Here is a 19,007-nt window from a genome sequence, read left to right as displayed (position 1 = left end):
GCAGGGTGATGTGGACGTGGAGGGGTCTGGGCTGGGTGGGGGAGGAAGGCCAGGTCACGATTTCAAAGCTGATCCTCTAATTAAACCCCTCCCTCCTTTGGGCCTGGGGACTGCTTCGTTGTGCAGTGGGCCGGCTCCCTCTTGTCTGGGGGAAACTCAAAGCCACAGATACCAGCTCAAAAACCCGGAAAGAAAATCAATCTTTGTGTGTAAAACTAGACAAAAAGCAAAAATAGGGATGAGCTGAATGACCTTGAGCTTCAGAGGAGGCTTTTTTCCATCCCCTCCTGAATGGACCCTTTAAAATGATCAGTTCTGTGTTTATGTTTAGATTTTTGTTCGTCTTGTGCCTCCTTTGAAAATGCCGTGCGCATCCACACCGCACTCATCTCCGTGTTTTTATTATTTCCTACGTGTTCATCTCCCGCGTCTTGTCCTGAGTCCGAGCAACAGTTCAGAGGTTTTCAGTGCTGTGGGCTGTTTTTGGTCATTAAAGCATCCTTCAGTGGATGTTTCTCACACTGTGGTGTTACCACTGTTTTGGAGAAAGATTTTAAATGACTGCAAACAGCAACCCTACCGCTCCAGGTAAGTTGCTACCTCGAACGGAGGATTTTCAAAGAGAGACAGCTGACCTCGAAGGAGAAGATTTGTTGGTTCATCTTCACTGTTTCCCTCATCGACAGCTGCGAGTAGTGCCTGGAAGTTTATCCTTCGTGCTCTTTGAGCTCAGTCCTTCACTTGCTCACTCCAAGTCGAGATGACATGGTTGTCCCAGACTCCCGAGGAGGACCCAGGATGTGAGGGAGGGGTTTTATCTTCTGGCTGGCTTGAAGGGCAGCTACATGTGGACATGTGCAGACAGGTGCCTCCTCCAAAATGAGTTTAAACAACTACTTTTTAACCCATCCAGCTCTTGTGACATCAGATGTCACTGCGGTAAAGATGTGTGAGGTCACTCCTGGGTCTCAGACTTATTTTCACCTTCTGAGCAGAGCCCAGATGTTGTCACTGACGTGAGGACAGAGGTAACAGAAGCAGGAGCCGTGCCAGTGGCTTCGTGTCACTTTCCATCATGTCAGCGTCGAAGGGCTGCGGGATGAAGATGAGTCATGGAAGTGTGTGATTAAGGCTCAGACTCGCCCTGATTAAATAAACATACAGGAAACAGTCACTCAGCGGCGGACTCTCATCAGGCTGCCGAGCAGAGCGGCTGATGAGAATCTGTTCACTTTGATCTGCGTCAGGCTCAATGATGTCGACAGCTGCTGTGTCAATGCTCACGAGGGCCTCAAGGACTTTGCTGTGTGACCGCCGGCCCCATGTTTGCATAGTCCTACAGGAAAGCAGGTCAGAGCTCCGCCGCTGCTCCACAAATGTTCATATACTTCCTGCAACGACAGGAAGTCATCAGTCCACCAACAGTTCGCTGAAAAGCTGGGAATTAGACAGAGCAGTGTAATGTTTCTGGCATCAAACGTGGAGTACAAACACGTTCTTACTGATACTTAAAGGGAACGAACTCTTTAGGGAACAACAAGGCATCTCCATGGTAACCAAAGCAGATAAAGCCTGAGTCATGTTGAACAGGGGAAGAAATCTTTTTGAGTTTGGGTCGCTGTTTTTAATTTTCCTGCATTTTATATAATTTGTGCCTCCTTGTCTCCTCCTGTGACCTGAAAGTCAGTCTTAATATGTATCAAGTCCTAAACTCCACGCGGAGGACAGCGGACTGAGGAGGCCCGCCACAGCAGCTGCACAGATGTGCTGTTAGCGGATGTGTTGGCACACCGCTGCGTGGACTCGTCCTTTGTATTCAGACGTTTTCTGAATAGTGTCTGTTCACTTAAAAGAAAAGAGGTTGCATCTTGTCACGTGCTGCTCCAGGTTGTACAGTTAATCGAACTGTTATAAACACGTCATAATCTCTGTGACATCTGAGATCATAAAAAGCAGCCATAACAAAACAGTTTATGAGGCTCCGAAGGGACGACGTCTCACTGTTTCTCTCCTCGTGGATCTGCTGGTGGGACAAAACTGTGAAGGAGAGGATGCAAGGAAAGGAACTAAGGATGTACAGACTGAAACGTGACAAAGAGAAGATCAGCCCTGTCCTCGTTCAGGCTGCGGTCAGTCTCTGGTCTGCATCACTGCAACGTGTAGTCACACTTGCAGGAGCTGCGTGTGCTTACGGCGTGCACATTTAACACGGAAGAATAAATGCCCGTCAGTTTCATCTGTGCCCGTCAGCTCCGTTTGCCCTCGTCCTCATGATGTCATCACGCTGCCTTTGCCTCGTTTTTGGTTTCCTGCTCACTCATCATCTGCCTTCGTGGATGTTATTTCTCTGTGTCAGCTGTTAATGACTCGTTTTGCTGTTTATTAATCCGTCTCACTGCCTTCTGTAGAGTCTCTGTTCGTGTATTTAAACGCAGGCGTTGTATTTTTGTGAAAACTTGTTTTTTACTTGTGTTGTTCTTCATATTTTTTATGTTTTTAATCTCTTGTTATTGCACAGTCGGTCAGCGCCTGCTGTTTGTAAGTGAGCGCATAAATAAACTGACATGACTTAAACTAGTTGCTGTAAATGATCTGAGTTTATTATAAAAACAGCTGCAGTGATGACAACATTGATAAACACTCGCTGTCTTGTTGTACAGCAGAAAACAAAAACACGACTCGTGATAAGAAATGAGTGAAATGTGTTTTTGTGAGCATGAGGCCAGTTCTGAAAGTTAAGTTCTTGCTGATGAACTTTATATCCTAGGATAGAAAACAATAAATGAAACTGTTTCATTTCATTGAATTAATACTATTTAACACAGATAATTACTGAGGTTACTTGTACTAAGGCTGAGTTTCCTGTCAGTGATCAGCAGGCTGTTGCACATCCTTCAGTGATTTTGTCGATCAGGTGTTTCTAGCTGCTCCTCCTGTTTGTTAGTTTGTTGTCAGCTCTCCTCTCCTCATGCTCTGAAATACAAAAGAAAATCTTTCATTCTTGCATTATTGGCAGCTTTGCTTCAAAACCTGCAATAAACCTCGTCCAGTGTTTGAGTTCATATCTGTTCCAAGCTTGTCAAAATGTTATGAATGTCATGTTTATTGAGTTTAACAGAGTTCCAGGTGAGTGCAACGCTGAGTCAGAGCAAATAAAACAAAGAGCAAAAAGAAAAACATTTATTAAAAAGTAATAAAGTGGATGAAAGATTACAGTTGGTTTATGGTTCCTTCTGACTCTTAACTGACACAAACATCGTCCTGCTGCTGTTTAAATGTAATGAAAAAACACAAATAAATAGCATTTGTCTTTTTTAAGTAATACGTCTCACACACACACACACGCACTGTTACGGCCCGGCTCTGCTAGGCGGCAGCGGACGTAACATAAGTGGGGGCTCGTCCGGGATCTCTCATAGGGGGTCTTTGTTCCTGGGAGTGGGGGTCAAAAAAAAAAAAAAAAAAAAAAAAAAAAAAGAGAGAAATTGAATTTGCTAAAGATTAAGCACTATGTCGGCTGCGTTTTGTTTGCAGCACTTTATAGCTGCTCCGTCTCTAGGGATTATTAATAGCTGTCGCAAAAATGATTTGCTGCAAATTGTGGATCACTTTCAGCTGCAGGTTTCAAAAACTCTCCGTAAGAGTGAAATAAAAGCCTTAGTGGTGGACAAGTTGGTGGGAGCTGGTGTGCTTCAAGCGCCTGTTTTGCCTGTAGTCTCTGGTGTGCCAAGCCAAGCTGCCGTAGTTGAAGAGGGCCAAAATGGTTCCAGTGGGGATGGTGAGGGGGATGAGCGGGGAAAAACGCCGCGCACGCTTCCTCGCTATGATCCACTCTCTTCCGGGAGTTCCGAAGGGAGAGAAGGAGCTCGGCTGAAGGTGCGGCTGGCACGTCTCCAGATGGAGGCTGAGGAGAAGGCTCAGAACCGGCGGATTCAGCTTGAAATAAGGAGGCTGGAAATAGAGGCAGACAAGGCCGTTAGGCTCCGACAGCTTGAGCTGGAGTCACAGTCTCAAGCCTCATCTGTCTCTGCTGTTCATTCCGGTCCCACCTCCACGTCCACTTCTGCTTTTAAAATTGATAAGTGCATTTCTTTAGTGCCCACTTTTAGAGAAACTGAGGTGGATACATACTTTGCAGCATTTGAACGAATCGCTGGCGCGCTGCAGTGGCCTAGTGAGATTTGGCCTCTTTTGCTACAGTGCAAACTGTCCGGCAAAGCTCAAGAGGTGGTGGCTGCTCTTTCTTTAAAGGACAGTTTAGATTACTCGTGTGTTAAAGCAGCTGTCTTGAAGGCCTATGAGCTAGTTCCAGAGGCCTATAGGCAGAGGTTTCGCCAGCAAAAGAGATTGCTGTCGCAGACTTATGTGGAGTTTGCAAGAGAAAAGGGGGTTCTCTTTGATAAGTGGTGTGTTGCGTCAAAAGCGACTGACTATGACGCTCTGCGCGAACTAGTTTTGTTAGAGGACTTTAAGAAATGCATTCCTGAGCGTATTGTGCTGTATTTGAATGAACAGAAAGTGACGTCACTAACATCTGCTGCTGTTCTTGCTGATGAGTTTGTACTCACTCACAAAGCCTCATTTACTGACAGTGAGAAGCCACGGGTTAGCCCTGTGCAGCAGCGCCACACAGCTAAAGAGTCTGGGTCCAGGGAACACCGTGAATGTTTTTACTGTCATAAAACCGGACATGTGATTGCTGACTGTTTAGCATTAAAACGCAAAACATCACATGCTCAACCACCCAAAGGGGTGGGTTTTGTAAAAGCTGAGACCCGTCACGAGGACCATGAGTGTGGTGGTAGGGTGCCTGACCCCTGTTTCGAACCATTCATTTTTGATGGCTTAGTATCGCTAACAGACAATCCATCCGAGTTAAAACCTGTGCGTATTTTAAGGGACACTGGAGGTTCTCAAACTGTCATCCTCTCAAGTGTATTACCATTTTCTGCTAAAAGTGAATGTGGTTTTAATTCTGTTCTGCGGGGGATAGAGATGGGTTACGCTCCTAGACCAGTTCACAGAATTTTTATTAAATCTAGCCTTGCTACAGGATTTTTCCCTGTTGCCGTTTGCCCGGCCTTGCCAATAGAGGGTGTGGCCATGCTGTTGGGCAACGACATCGCAGGAGGGGTAGTGCTCCCTCGTCTGGAGGTTTTAGACAACCCCCTGAATCAGAAAACTTCTGATGTGTCTATGCACCCTGGGCTGTATCCAGCCTGTGCAATTACTCGAGCACAAGCTCGGAAAGATACTGATATTGCCCTCTCTGATTCTGTGTTGATGTCCTCGTTTTCCGGGGAGAATGATGTACCCACTAACAGAAACAATGTTCTGTCACCTCCAGACTCTGTGACGCCTGAGGAGCCTGATCCATTTCCTAAGGACTCTGTACTGCCTTTGACTAGAGATCAGCTGTCAGCAGCTCAATTAGCTGATGAAACAATAAAGAGCTGTTTCAAACGTATGGTAAGTGCTGAGCAAGCCAAAAAGGAGCAACAAGCCTATTTCATAGAACATGATGTTCTAATGCGTCAGTGGTCTCCACCAGGTGCAGAAGGTGCAGATTGGAGTAAGGTCAAGCAGATTGTAGTGCCCTCTGCGTACCGGCAGAAGATCCTGGCCCTTGCCCATGAAAGCCAGTGGTCAGGACACTTGGGCATCACAAAAACATACCAGCTACTATTAAAACATTTCTTTTGGCCTGGTATGAAGCGTGATGTTTCTAAATTTTGCAACAGTTGCCATGTATGTCAGATTGCAGGTAAACCCAATCAGGTCATACCCCCGGCTCCGTTGTGTCCCATTCCTGTAGTGGATCAGCCGTTTGACCATGTCATAGTAGACTGTGTGGGTCCACTACCTAGAACAAAATCAGGAAAGCAATATCTACTCACGATAATGTGTGCCGCTACCCGCTTCCCCGAGGCTGTCCCGTTACATAAAATTACAGCGAGATCTGTCGTTAAGGCGTTGACAACCTTCTTTTCAGTGTTTGGCTTGCCTAAGGTCGTACAAACCGACCAGGGCTCGAACTTTCAGTCTAAGGTATTCAAACAAGCAGTTAGCACTCTGGGTGTTAAGCATATTGTGTCCTCTGCTTACCATCCTGAATCGCAAGGTGCATTAGAGCGGTGGCACCAGACCTTGAAGACGATGCTACGCAAATACTGCCTGGAGAGTGGTAAGAGCTGGGACGAGGGTGTTCCATTTGTGTTATTTGCTGCCCGTGACGCCGTTCAGGAGTCACTTGGGTTTAGTCCCTCTGAGCTAGTATTTGGCCATAGGCCACGGGGACCCCTCAAAGCTCTGAAAGAGGCGTTTTTGAGCCCACAAGGGGTTTTCAAAACAAACGTCAGCAGTTATGTAAAACACTTCCGTGAGCGTTTGAATCAAGCCAACGCTCTGGCTAAGCAACACCTTGCCGCGTCACAGGGAAAGATGAAACGCCATTATGATAAGGCTTCTGTTAAAAGAACCTTTCAGGTGGGTGACCAGGTTCTCGTGCTCTTGCCTGTCCCTGGCTCAGCCTTGTCTACTAGGTATAGTGGCCCATTTAAAGTTTGTGAAAAGAGAGGGGAGACAGATTATGTAATTTGCACTCCCGACCGCAGACGCAAAACACGTGTCTGTCACGTAAACATGTTGAAACTGTACCATCCGCGGTCAACACCAAAGCCTGCAGGGCTCTGTGTTCCTATTGTAGCCTCAAGCCACCTGGAGGAAGGAGGGGCGGATGGGGGTGATGGGTTAAAACTATGTTATCCCACCTGTTCTAGACCCCGTTTGTCTAACTCTGAAATGCTAAAAGCATTGCCGGGTTTGCTTGAGCATCTGATTTCAGAGCAGCAAGAGGACATAATTGCCTTAATTAGGGAATACACCTGTTTATTCGGGGATGTGCCAACTGCCACTACGGTGCTAGAGCATGACATTGATGTCCAGGGCGCTAAACCTATTAAGCAGCATCCTTATCGAGCCAGCCCCCATAAGCGCGTGCTCATGAAACAGGAGGCTGACTATCTGCTGCAACATGGTTTAGCGAAGCCCAGTCAAAGCCCCTGGAGCTCGCCTTGTATAGTGGAGTCTAAGCCAGATGGCTCGCCCCGTTTTATTACAGACTTCCGGAAGGTGAACTCTGTGACTGTGGCTGACTCACATCCTCTCCCAAGGGTTGAGGATTGTGTAGACAGTATTGGGACTGCTCAGTATGTCTCCAAGTTAGATCTTCTTAAGGGTTACTGGCAGGTCCCTTTAACTGAACGTGCCTCTAACATCGCTGCCTTTGTTACACCCGATGATTTTTTACAGTACACAGTCATGGCTTTCGGCATGTGTAACGCTCCTGCCACCTTCCAGAGGCTAGTAAATAAAGTCCTCCGTGGTCTGTCCAACTGCAGTGCCTACCTAGATGATCTAGTAGTTTACACTGAAACATGGCAAGATCATTTGGAAACGTTACAACAGGTATTTCACCGTTTGGCACAAGCTACCCTAACTCTCAACTTAGCTAAGTGTGAGTTTGCCAAAGCTACTGTGACGTACTTAGGCAGGGAGGTGGGACGTGGACAGGTCCGGCCCATAGATGCCAAAGTGGAAGTGATTAAACAGTTTCCCACGCCTACCACCAGGCGTGAGTTACGTCGGTTTCTAGGGATGGTGGGCTACTACAGGAACTTTTGTAAGAATTTCTCCTCTGTAGTAAAGCCATTGACTGACCTGCTCAGCCCAAAGGTTGAGTTTAGCTGGTCGAGTGAGTGTCAGGATGCTTTTGAGAGTGCAAAAGCCCTCCTCTGCCATTCTCCTGTGTTAGCTGCACCTGATTTGACGCGACCATTCAAACTCGAGGTTGATGCCAGTGCTGTCGGGGCTGGGGCAGTGCTGTTGCAAGAAGACTTGCTGGGTTTGAACCACCCCGTTTGTTACTTTTCCCGCAAGTTCAATAAAAATCAGTTAAACTACTCCACCATTGAAAAGGAGACCCTGGCTTTGTTGTTGGCTCTTCAGCACTTTCACGTGTACCTGGGGTCCAGCATGTTGCCTCTTGTCGTGTACACAGACCACAACCCACTTGTGTTCCTGGCGCGTATGTTTAATCACAACCAGCGCCTTATGCGCTGGGCTCTGTTGTTGCAGGAATACAACTTAAGTATCCACCACAAAAAGGGGACTGAAAATGTTTTAGCCGACGGTCTGTCCCGTTTGTAAACATGTTTTACTGCTTTTGTCTTTTGTTGTTGTTTTTGCTCTGTAACGTTGGCTTCAGCCCAACATAGTTGGTATTTTAAGGGGAGGGGTGTTACGGCCGCTGGCCTCAGGTGGCCCCGCCTTCCTCCATGGAAGCTACAGTGCTCCAGGACTCACGGGGGATTGGCTGGCCCGGACATATGCCCGCCCCAACTTCATGCGGATCCGAGCCTGTCAGACTACGCACACCATTGGCTGCCGCAGGAGCCTGGAGTACGACGGACAAGTGACACAGCTGTCTGCAGTTATGACAAGTGACACAGCTGACTGCAGTTAACTGATAGTATAAAAGGCTGAGGAGTCTTCATTCGTCGAGGGACTTGTTGATTTGAACAGACTGTACAGAGAGTCCCTCCCTTTTGCCTTTTGCCTTCTGCCTGTGTTTTGTGTTGCCTCCTGCGAGACGTTTAGTAGAGCAGTGCTCTACTGGTGTTATTAATCGTGGTGTTTGCTTAAAGTTTCTCTGCTGCCTAGTGAGTTGTTTCACTAACGGATTTCAGTTGTGTTAATAAACCTTATGTTTGTCTTCCTATCTAACTCCTTGGTCTCTGGGCTCGTTTATGTTACGTCCGCTGCCGCCTAGCAGAGCCGGGCCGTAACATAAGGCTTCCATGGAGGAAGGCGGGGCCACCTGAGGCCAGCGGCCGTAACACGCACACACAGGAAATAGCAAACACAACAACAATTAAACTTTGCTGGTTCTTTCATGGTTTAAAGGGATTTTAAACAATGTGAATGAAAAATAAAATTATGAAACCGAACTTCTGACAGTTTGTGGTTCAGTCAACACTGTGGAAACTGTGGTACCACTGTGAGCGTGATGGGGGGCAAAATCTGATCTCCTGATAACTTTTCAACAACATAAATGTCAACATCAAATATACGAGCAACCAGTTATAACCAGGACATCAGCGATGAGTGCGTGCTGTCGCTGTCACCTTCAGTATTTTATCATCAAGGTAGCATTTACGTAGCCTTTAATCCCTTTCTAGTAACACATCACTGCCTCAGCTGCCTCCTTCCTGCTGCTCGAAACACACAAGGATGTTTTTAAGGAACATTTGCTGCTTGTGGTGTGAAACATCAAAACTGAAACAAGCCTTAGCTGCTGTGGACGTCCACACCTGATGGAGGCTCCAGAACTCCTCAGTTTGTCTAAAATCTGAATCTCTCTGGTAAAAACAAACAAAAAGAGAAATGTGTGTAACTTATATTTGTCCATCTCTCAGCGCTGGACTAAAGCAGCATCTCTCTGCAGTAACCACCAGTGTGACCTGTGATTCCCGTGCTGATGGATTTTATGGTGTCACTGTGGGAAGTTCCACCAGGATAAGACAGAAAACATTAAATATATCTATCAGTCAGGAAAACAAACATTTTCTGGTGTGTATAATGACTGTAAAGCAATAAAAATGAGAGTAACTGAAACATGTGTGACTTTGATTGTTGCTGTGTTTGCAGAATAATAGGAAACCAATCACATCCAGGTATGTTTCCCAATTAGCTGCCCTCACTAAACAATTAAAATCAGCAGCAGTTTTAACACTTTGAAATAAAACCTCAAACCACTGCTCAGAAGCAGCACACGGGGCTGAATCTGGCACTTAATGGCACGACGTTTCACAGCACACGTCTGAATCACCGAGTCGAATAATTGTTTGAGTGTCACACTCGTTTACATATTGAGTGCATTTCCTGGGAACATGCCAGGAAAAACTATCAAAAACAACACGCGTGGGCGGACAATTTCAGCTAAAAGCCATTGTGCCGTCTCTCACACGAATAATAAGTGCTGCTCCTTTTAAAGCCTGAACAAATACCGGCGGTGTAAGCTCACGCAGCTGGCACAGGAAGCTGAATATGTGAATAATAATGAGTGAGCGACGCTGCGGCAGCTCCGAAGAGGAGCTCACCTGAACATCAGAGCAGTCTGTGGAATAAATAAGAGCCGAGGCCGGGTGAAACCGAAACAGCAGCGCCTTCAAATTAACTGTTTTCTGAGCTGATTTTGGTCAGTACTGCTCAGCCGGGCGGGAAAACATCTTATTGAACAGTTTCTGCCAGTGTGTGTCGGTTTGTTTGTTGGGGAGTGCAGGGAGCTGACAAGAGGCTCGTGTTCAGTTAAGTCTGTCCCACTGAACACCTGAGCACCCTCTCACTCCAATGTAAAGTATTACAGCATTAGAGGGAAAAGCCAACAATCAGACAATCCTATGAGCAGCACTCGGTGACAGCAGGGAGAAAGAACTCCATTTTAACAGGAAGAGACCTCCAACAGAGCCAGGCTCAGGGAGGGGCGGGGCCATCTGCAGTAAGTATGTGGGGGAGTAAGGGGACGAGAAGGGGGAAAAGAGAGTATAGAGATGAGGACTAACACAAACTGTGGGACAGAAAACACTGAATTATATTGACTCAGTGGATCATGGGAGATCCTCCAGCAGTCTGATCCTATAGCAGCACAACTAAGGGACTGCTCAGGATCAGCTGATCCAGCAGTAGTTTGAACCCTAACCTTCAAAGTAGAGAGGGTGTTGTTGTCTCCTGAAGCCAAACTGGGAGCTGGTTCCACAGCTGAGGGCTGAAGGCTCTGCCTCCCATTCTACTTTCAGAACCACAAGAGTTCTGCAGAGAACCTTTGTAGAGCCTATGATGTAGCTTGCACAGTGACCAGTGTCGTTGCCCACATTTATGCGTTTGTGGTGCATTATGTCTTCATTACGGCGTGGCTGTCCTGACGTCTCACACGCAGCGACAGCTTTTTTTCTCTTTCTTCATGATTATTCTGATAGTTTCAACAATCTGCTGACATTTGCGTTATGATCATTTATGCTTTATACACAGGTGATGATTGTTTTTGTGTAACTGTTAAATTCAAAAACTGTGTCAAAAAAGTTGCGGAAATGCAGATGAAGAATCGATGAAGCTGAACAGGCCACAGGTTGCATTTCTCTGGAGCTGCACATCAGGTTATGATGTAGATTTCCCAGTGAGGCTCCACTATGCTATCCAAAAGCCCAGACTGTATTCTGCTGTTGGAATAAAAAATGATTTCAAATGTGAGTCAGTGTGAAAGTGGACATTAGAGGAACTACCAGTGTTTGCTGCTCTCTGGGCGTCCACACATCAGAGGGTCAGATCCACATCAGATCCAGCTACCTACAACCACCACACAGCTTCATCCATGTTGGCCAGCTCGCCCTCATCCATCGGCTAAACCCTAAATATTCATACAAAGAGTTTATTAGTTAGACTTTGTTTTCTACTCAAAGTCTCTTTCACGCTCTCAGAGATCAGCTGACAGCAGGATCATAGATGATTTTATACAAGGCACTCAAACACGTGACCTAAATTTAGCATCTGTATGGTTTTAATAGAAAGGAAAAAGTGGCCATTTTTTCTATCGACCGTGCTGAAAAGCTGTATACTTTCATACACCCTGTAGCCATACAGCTTCTTGCTGTGAAACTGTCACTACAGACAGAATGTGGACAAATCCCCAAAAGCTGCAAATGGAGTGGAGCTTTTGAACAAAACTAATTCCCAGGATGTAAAAAACAGCCGAAGGCATCGTGAAGGACGGCGGTGCAGAAACACAGGAACTAAGATGTGCTACTTATGTTAAGAGCTGAGCCCCGCTGAGAGGAAACAGCTGAAATAAATAACAGAAGGTGGATTTCTTCTGAGTCTACTTAAGGAAATCTCCGTCGTGTAAGCCATTTATTTTCACTGCACCCCACCCACCCACACCCCAGCAAAGAGCACACTCCAATCAGACAAAGGAAATGTCCCGCAGAACCATTTCTTCTTCTGTTGTCAGAATTTAAACTGATGTGTTGTTTCTCTCTGAAACTCAACAATAAGTGCTCCCTTACAGTCATTACGCATCAATGATGTTATCAGGACAAAAATGAAGAAATGCTTCAGGTTACGGGCTGTTTTTGGACTTAAGCAGTCCACCTGAAACATATAAGGAGCATTGTCATAATTATATCCATGTGACCTTTAACCAGCGGGGTCTCGATGCCACTCGGGTGAATTTGGGGGGCTCAAAGGAGCTTGTTAAACTAACTCAGCCTGTTAGAAATACGACCGTGCTTCCAGTTTCCAGCAGAAAATTACTTACTAAGTATGCAGGACACACAAGAGGCAGAGAGAATAAAATCTGAATCTTTTATCCAGTCAGAGGTCACGCGCAGGTAATCAGGTGGCGTGGCAAACAGGCGGGTGGAGAGCGCGCAAAAGAGCAGGAACATGAAACAACTCAAAGGACGAAGAGAGGACGGCCGAGCAGCTCGAGAGGAAAGAACAGTACAGTGTGAGGCAGGTGAACAACAGGGTGACTGGTTAATTCAGCACAGGTGATGCTAATGACGGCAGGTCAGACCATCCAGACTGCACACCTGAGACTCCTCGAGTCTTCACCCGACGAGGCAACGCATCTTTAACTTAATGACACATCTATGCTTTAAAAACAGCCTCGTTTAGAAAGTGATGCCAATTAAATTTAAAGTTTCACCAAGTGCATCATAAATTCTTCTGTTCATGTTTTATATTTAAGGCTTTTGCTCAAAATCACATCAACCAGAGAGATAGGATCCATTTTTAGTCACATGCACCGAAAGAACTTGTTTGTATGTTCCAGCTGTGCGAAGCATACACCTGTGCATGCTCGATTACAGCACCTCCCACAGCCTCCTCTCCCCTCATGATGCATTTCAGGAACTGAGACGCACTCGAGAGTGTGTACTGAGAACACCGGCAGGAGGACGGAGCATGGAAGAGACGAGGAAACACAAATAGATGAAAAAAACCCCGAACAAAGAATGGAAGTAAAGCCCACAACAGTGTGAAAGCACCGAGGATTACAGGAAACAAACAAACAAGAAATGAGCCAAAAAAATAAATGAAAACCACAAAATATGGCAGACGTGATCATTTTAGGCCTGATTGTAATTTAAAATATTAAACAACAAATTCATTTTTTAGTGTTAGAAGAATCTGTTGTGGGCTGTGTTGCCTCCTGCAGTGGTGTACTGTAAAAAGAAGCTCAGGCAGGATTGTTCAAGTTTGTGTTTCAGGCTGTGAAACGTCAGTTTCTATTCCAGAAAGTCAGCGAGCTGCGAGGCGAAGGCTCCATATCCTGAAATGTTCGTGTTTAAGATCAATAAACGGATCCTTGTCCCCCGACAGTACAACCGATCATCAGTGACTGTTAAAAATAAATCAGAAGGACGTATCCTGATATTTTTGTTTTTATAAATGTTGGAAGACAAAATCATTGTGAAACTGGCTCTGCTGACAGGTCGGTGCTCATCCAAATCTGATCACTTCTAGATACAAATGAACAAAAAACTGAGGCTTCAATGTGTCAAAACAAAGCAAACAACAAAACAGAGGGTGATGTCACGTGGCTGCGTCCATCTTTTATGTACAGTCTGTGGTTTAAACCCAGCTCGAAGCTATGTGCATGCGCTCCTGCAAAGGCGCGACCTCAAAATGAATCCGATGTGCTTGCGTGTATTAATGTTCCTTTGTCCAAAGTCTGTTTCACCCCCTGTGGTCTGTTCCTGTGCACTCTAACTCTCGCTGAGCGACTCTTTCTAAAGTTGTGTGGGCGAGCTGTTCCAGAGCGTCCCCTCGGGCGAAAACTGAATTTGCATTTCTGGCATGGGAACGGGCGTTTTTGGCTTTTAGAGCTGAGTTAGAGATTGAATTTGAGAAGCAGAACTCGGAGCAGATGAATAAGAAACCACCGAGTCAATGGCTTCGATTGAAGCGGGCATTGTCCATAAATATATTATGGTCATCGGATCTGCTGAGGGTCATAAAAAATCCCGTTTCTGATCTCTTTGATCAGCCCAGAAGTAACGAGGGCGATCTTTTGATGTCCTGCGAGGGTGTAAATTATTCACATAAGGCGGTGATGAGTCTAACGAGACCTGTGAAACACAAAGGCGCGTACAGTGCGCTCAGCTGTCACGTTAAACTCCCAAACTCAGGCGAGCATTTCCTGCACACAGGAAAACAGTGAAATAAACGCGTGGAGCGTAACATGGTTTCATCACATCCTGTCATATAAATTTCATCACATCCATCATATTAAAGAAAGCCCTAAAAGAAAGTTGATGAAACTCTCCGACACACTGTAAGAGCTTTCCCTGCGAGAGCACGCTGCCAGTGCAATCGGCTGGATTTGAACCGTAACTGGGTCATTCTGCCTCAAAAATGAAACAACTTCAAGTCTGTGGTAGAAATTTAAAGTTAATAACTTGCAAAGTTTGTCTTATTCCATTAAAATTCCCTCTTTCTGATGCCGTCCCTCTGCAGACTGTCGGGGAGCAGAAGAAAGAAATTAATTACACACTGAGAGTTTTGATTGAAGACTTTAAAAACTGCCGACAGCTTTAAATTGAAATCATTACGGTTTATTTTAGAGGACTGCATCTCCATTAACGCGCTCTCACAGCTCTCTGTGCGGCGGCAGTGAAACGGTCTCTGGGTGTCACCTGGTCTTAATTGCTGATTGTCTGCGCCTGACAAGGTGTGTTCGCGCGCTCTCCTGGCGATCATTATCCAAGACTGCTTATATATTCAAAAAGTATGATAAAGCAAACCCAGCAGGCCGAGCCATCACTTTCAATTCTCACGTTCATCTACAACAGTTTTACTCTTTTATGTTTTATTGTTTGTAATTACTGGCGAGGGTTGAAAAATAGCCACATGGCTCTTTCACTTTGCTGAAATCACTTTAAATAATCATACTAATAATATTAAAAATCATCTACATGCTGTGCCAGGTGGTTTGGGTTAAACTAAGGCGGTAAATACATTTTCCATGACTAAATTCTCAATGAAACTTTTAATCGCAGTGTTGTGTTTGTTTGTGTGGTTTGAATATGCACATTTAACAGTACTGGCCTTACTGATTACTAACGGCATGAAATCATTTTTATTTTAAAGGTTATGGCAAAACAATATTGTGCATATATGTGATTACTGGAGACCTAAACACGCTTGTGTTCATGTTTCTCTCAGGGGGGATAATATGAGGACTGAGCTTTAATTCAAGGATGGTGCTGAAAACAGATCATTAAACATCCGGCCCTGAGATTAACAAAGTGAGAAGAAGATAATTTAACATAGTTTGAAAAGTGTTTAGTGAAATGAATGAAGAGCAGAGGACAGAGCACATTTGTGTCATTCACGGAGGTGGTTTTCTTGTAGGAGGTCGCCCCCTGGTGGAGGTTTACTTCACTGTGCAGTATTATTGCAGCTCACTCCCATCATTAAAAACAAATATTGCACATGTCAACTGTGAGCTTGTATTTATAACTTTCTAATCTCACCCAACACTCGACTACAAGTTTAACTACAGCACTTTATTCTTTACACGTGAAACACTTTATCTTCTTCATCCTCAGCCAGTCAACCTTACACATGTCTTTGGGCTGAGAGAGAAAGCCCGAGTTCCTGGAATCACCACCTGCACTCACTGAGAGGCTCGAACCAGGAACCTTCTTCCTGTGAGGCGACGGCGCTAACCACTGCACAACCACACCACCTAAATGCAGCTGTGGGAGCAGAGAGCATGGATGAAATGAACCCTGTCATAAATACAAACACAGGGATGGGTGATGATTGGCTAATAATGAGACTAAAAGCAGCCTTCAGGTGCGTTTACACCCGCTGAACTGATGCGGACCATGATGCAACAGCTCTGCACTCTTGCTCTTTAATGACACAGATATTTTCTCCAGCTTCAGCCGCAGACTGTGACTCTGTGTAACAAGAGTGCAGTGAAAGTTCATTTCTGTCAATCTAATTACTAATCACTGAACTTCACAGTAACTGCACGAACATGTTTGAAGTGAGTAAAAGGTTCATATTTAAAGTGTTGCTTGATGCAGGACTAGACATGCTGTGTTTGGCCAAACAGGTAAAATGCAAGTTTTACACTTTGAATTTTAAGGTTTTATTGTTCAGTGAAGTTAAATGGAACCAAAAGACATTCTGAAAATAATCAACAGAAAACCAAACCCACAAATTCCTGAAAGTTACCGACACAAGTTGTTTGGTTTGATTTAAACAGCTGTGCCTCGATGCCATCGTTATGGCACTGAGTGAAGCAGCAAACAGACGGTGCCTCGTCTACGTTCGCGCTCAGGTTTCAGCCCTCATGGTTTGGTAGCCAAATTTCATTAAGTCTGTAGGTCTCCATGTTATTGCTGACTAGCAGACAGTGCAGCGCAGCCGCTCTGAGATCCAGGAAACGAAATATGCAAAATGCACTATATGAACCTTTTAATGATTTTGAAGGATTCATTGAAAACATTTTAATGCCACCTGAGGCCGTGCTGCAGGATGAGCTATTCCTGTGCATTTCTGCTGCGGTTCATTCCAAACACCAACACTTCTGGAGTTGTTGTTCTTCCTCCCACTGTCCACACATGCATGTTAGCTTAACTGGTGATGCTCTGTAGATGTAGGTGCAGATGTGAGACTTTTGAAATTTTGATGGGTCAGTAAAAGAACTTATAGCTACAGTGAGAAGCTTCTTTTCAGAGTTTGTTTCCACCTGAAAATGTGAAATCGGGCAGAAGTGAACGTAAAACAGGTTTAACAGGACTGGGAGGTATTTTTAAATGTTTTTCTTCAGCTGGAGTCACATCCTCACTTCCATTCTGAGGTTTTTTTGGTTTGACAGAAGTTCAAATGCCAACTGAAAGTGAGCTAAAGCTGCTCACAGACCTCCTGCAGAGGCTGAAGGTGAAGCTCACGCTCGAGTCTGTGCGCGGTGGAAAAAGGTGGAAGTGTCTCTGCTGCCGAACGCCTCGTCCCCCGTCTCACAACCCTGCAGCTACACATTAATAGTTAATGAAGGCGCTGGCCGCCTTATGGCTGACCTCACCGCGACCTTTCCAGCAGCGCCGGGCAGAGGCACAACTGTTCATTTATGGAAATGACTCTGCGCTCTGTCATCTACCAAAGCCCCCAAGGCTTCATTTCAGCTCGAACACGTGGAGGTGAAGCGCTGAGAGGAAACCTGGGGCTGAGGTAAACTTCCTGCTGGTGAAGTGAGTCACAGCGAGATCAACACGCATACGCAGTGTTTCTCCTTTTATGGGCACTCTCTAATTTTAGATGGATGCTTCTGAGTACATATTTAAATTCAGTACTTAATAATAGAAGCTGGTGAGACAGATGTCTTCCTGTTTATCTTTGCTTTAAAGAAACATTTGGAAGATTCATATCTGTTACATATTGTTTCCTCAGACTGTTTGTCCTCAGTAGTTTTTCATGTTTTGGGGTTTCGGTTTGTAACTTTTGTTTTTGAAGAGCTCCAGCTCTTCCTCGGAGAGTTCAGGCTGAAGGATAAAGGTGGTCGTACCAAATATTGACTTTCAAGCTCATTAGAAACATAAAAAACTCAGTTTTTACCTGATAAACTGTATTTGATATGAAACAAAAACTTCAGCTTGCTTTGTGACTGTAGCTGTAGCTGTATTTTCATTCATTTCATTAAATATCATGTGGTGTTTGTTAATTATTTATTGAAATGCATGGACTGACTATCAGCAGGTCTGAGATATTTTGAGAATCAGGCGGCACTGGGCTTGTTCCCCTTTGTGCGGGAAGATAACTCGTTTTGCAGTAAGAGCTTCATTTCCAGCTGTCTGATAACACAAACACGCCCACCCAACAGCCTCAGCTGAGCCCAACACTAATATTGTTCTTGTGGGCTGGGTGAGAGGAGCTCTGTGTGAACATGAGAGGCAGATGAAGAGCATCACATGTTGACCTCTGTACAGCGAGTCTTCAGTTTACTCAGCCCCGCCTGTCTGCTATGAACCACCACACAGACGCGATGAGTCCTTACAGATGAAACATCCACTCAGCTGTCATCAGTGTTCATGGCTGTGATTCGGGTCATCTTCATGAATGTGTGCGTAAAAGGAGAACACAATGCACATGAAACAGAAGACTGTCAGAATAAAACAGGAAGTACAAACACTGAAAGCAAGACTAAGACACATGGGATGGTCAGGGACCGACGAGAAAACAGACAGACGTGTGCACGACTGCGAAGGCTGAAAGACACAGAGCTGGAACGACTGAGCTCAAGAGACACGGACATCGAACTAGAACCGTAACAAACACAAAAATGGGTCAGAGACCCAGGACTGTGACTTCCTGCACACAGTCAGGACGTGCCTTCCACAGTTTACTCAAGTAGTTTTTATTTTACTGTACTCATGTGTAAGAATATCCCTCAGACACAGGAGCAAAGTGTGCAGGTCTAATCTTAACAGATGTACCTGTTAGTCATAATTACTTCAAAGACCTCGAGAACTGCAAACATACATGTTACTAAAGCGAAAAAGGTGCATATTTGTATTATTTCTTCTGGATTCAAGCCCCTAAAACACAGAAGACACAGGACATAAGGACGGTGCAGGAGCTGGCAGGGAGGACGAGGAGCACTGCTGATGAAAAATGTTGCATTCAGCCATAACTTCAACTGTCATAGATCAGCAACTGCAGATGACATCTTTACTCTGTGGTCACAAAATAAACAGACCACAAAGATTCGCCGTGTAGTTTCAGATGTGACGTTATTACAACCTCAGTTCCAAAGATTTGAGATGCTGATTCATCTTTATCGTGTTTTTCATGATGAACGTTTCAGTAGATGAAGAGTCTGGACTGCACCAGGCCGGTTCAACACTTGGACTCTTCTTTTATGACGCCATGCTGTTACA

At 45.2% G+C, this 19,007-nt stretch overlaps 1 protein-coding gene across 1 annotated transcript; it reads left to right on the top strand.

The window, feature by feature from the left end:
- Positions 1–3,510: 3,510 nt before the first annotated feature.
- Positions 3,511–8,784, top strand: LOC146686938 (uncharacterized). Its single transcript, XM_085439377.1, has 3 exons — positions 3,511–3,744; positions 3,784–4,213; positions 7,814–8,784. The coding sequence occupies exons 1-3, from the start codon at positions 3,511–3,513 to the stop codon at positions 8,206–8,208; spliced, it is 1,059 nt and encodes a 352-aa protein (XP_085295503.1). The 3' UTR covers positions 8,209–8,784.
- The last annotated feature ends 10,223 nt before the right edge of the window (positions 8,785–19,007 follow it).

This window comes from Copadichromis virginalis, linkage group LG18 (assembly GCF_057382275.1).
Source record: "Copadichromis virginalis isolate Kocher_CV1m ecotype Utaka linkage group LG18, C_Virginalis_male_GT1.1, whole genome shotgun sequence".
NCBI lineage: Eukaryota > Metazoa > Chordata > Actinopteri > Cichliformes > Cichlidae > Copadichromis > Copadichromis virginalis.
This window is presented reverse-complemented; position numbering and strand designations above follow the sequence as displayed.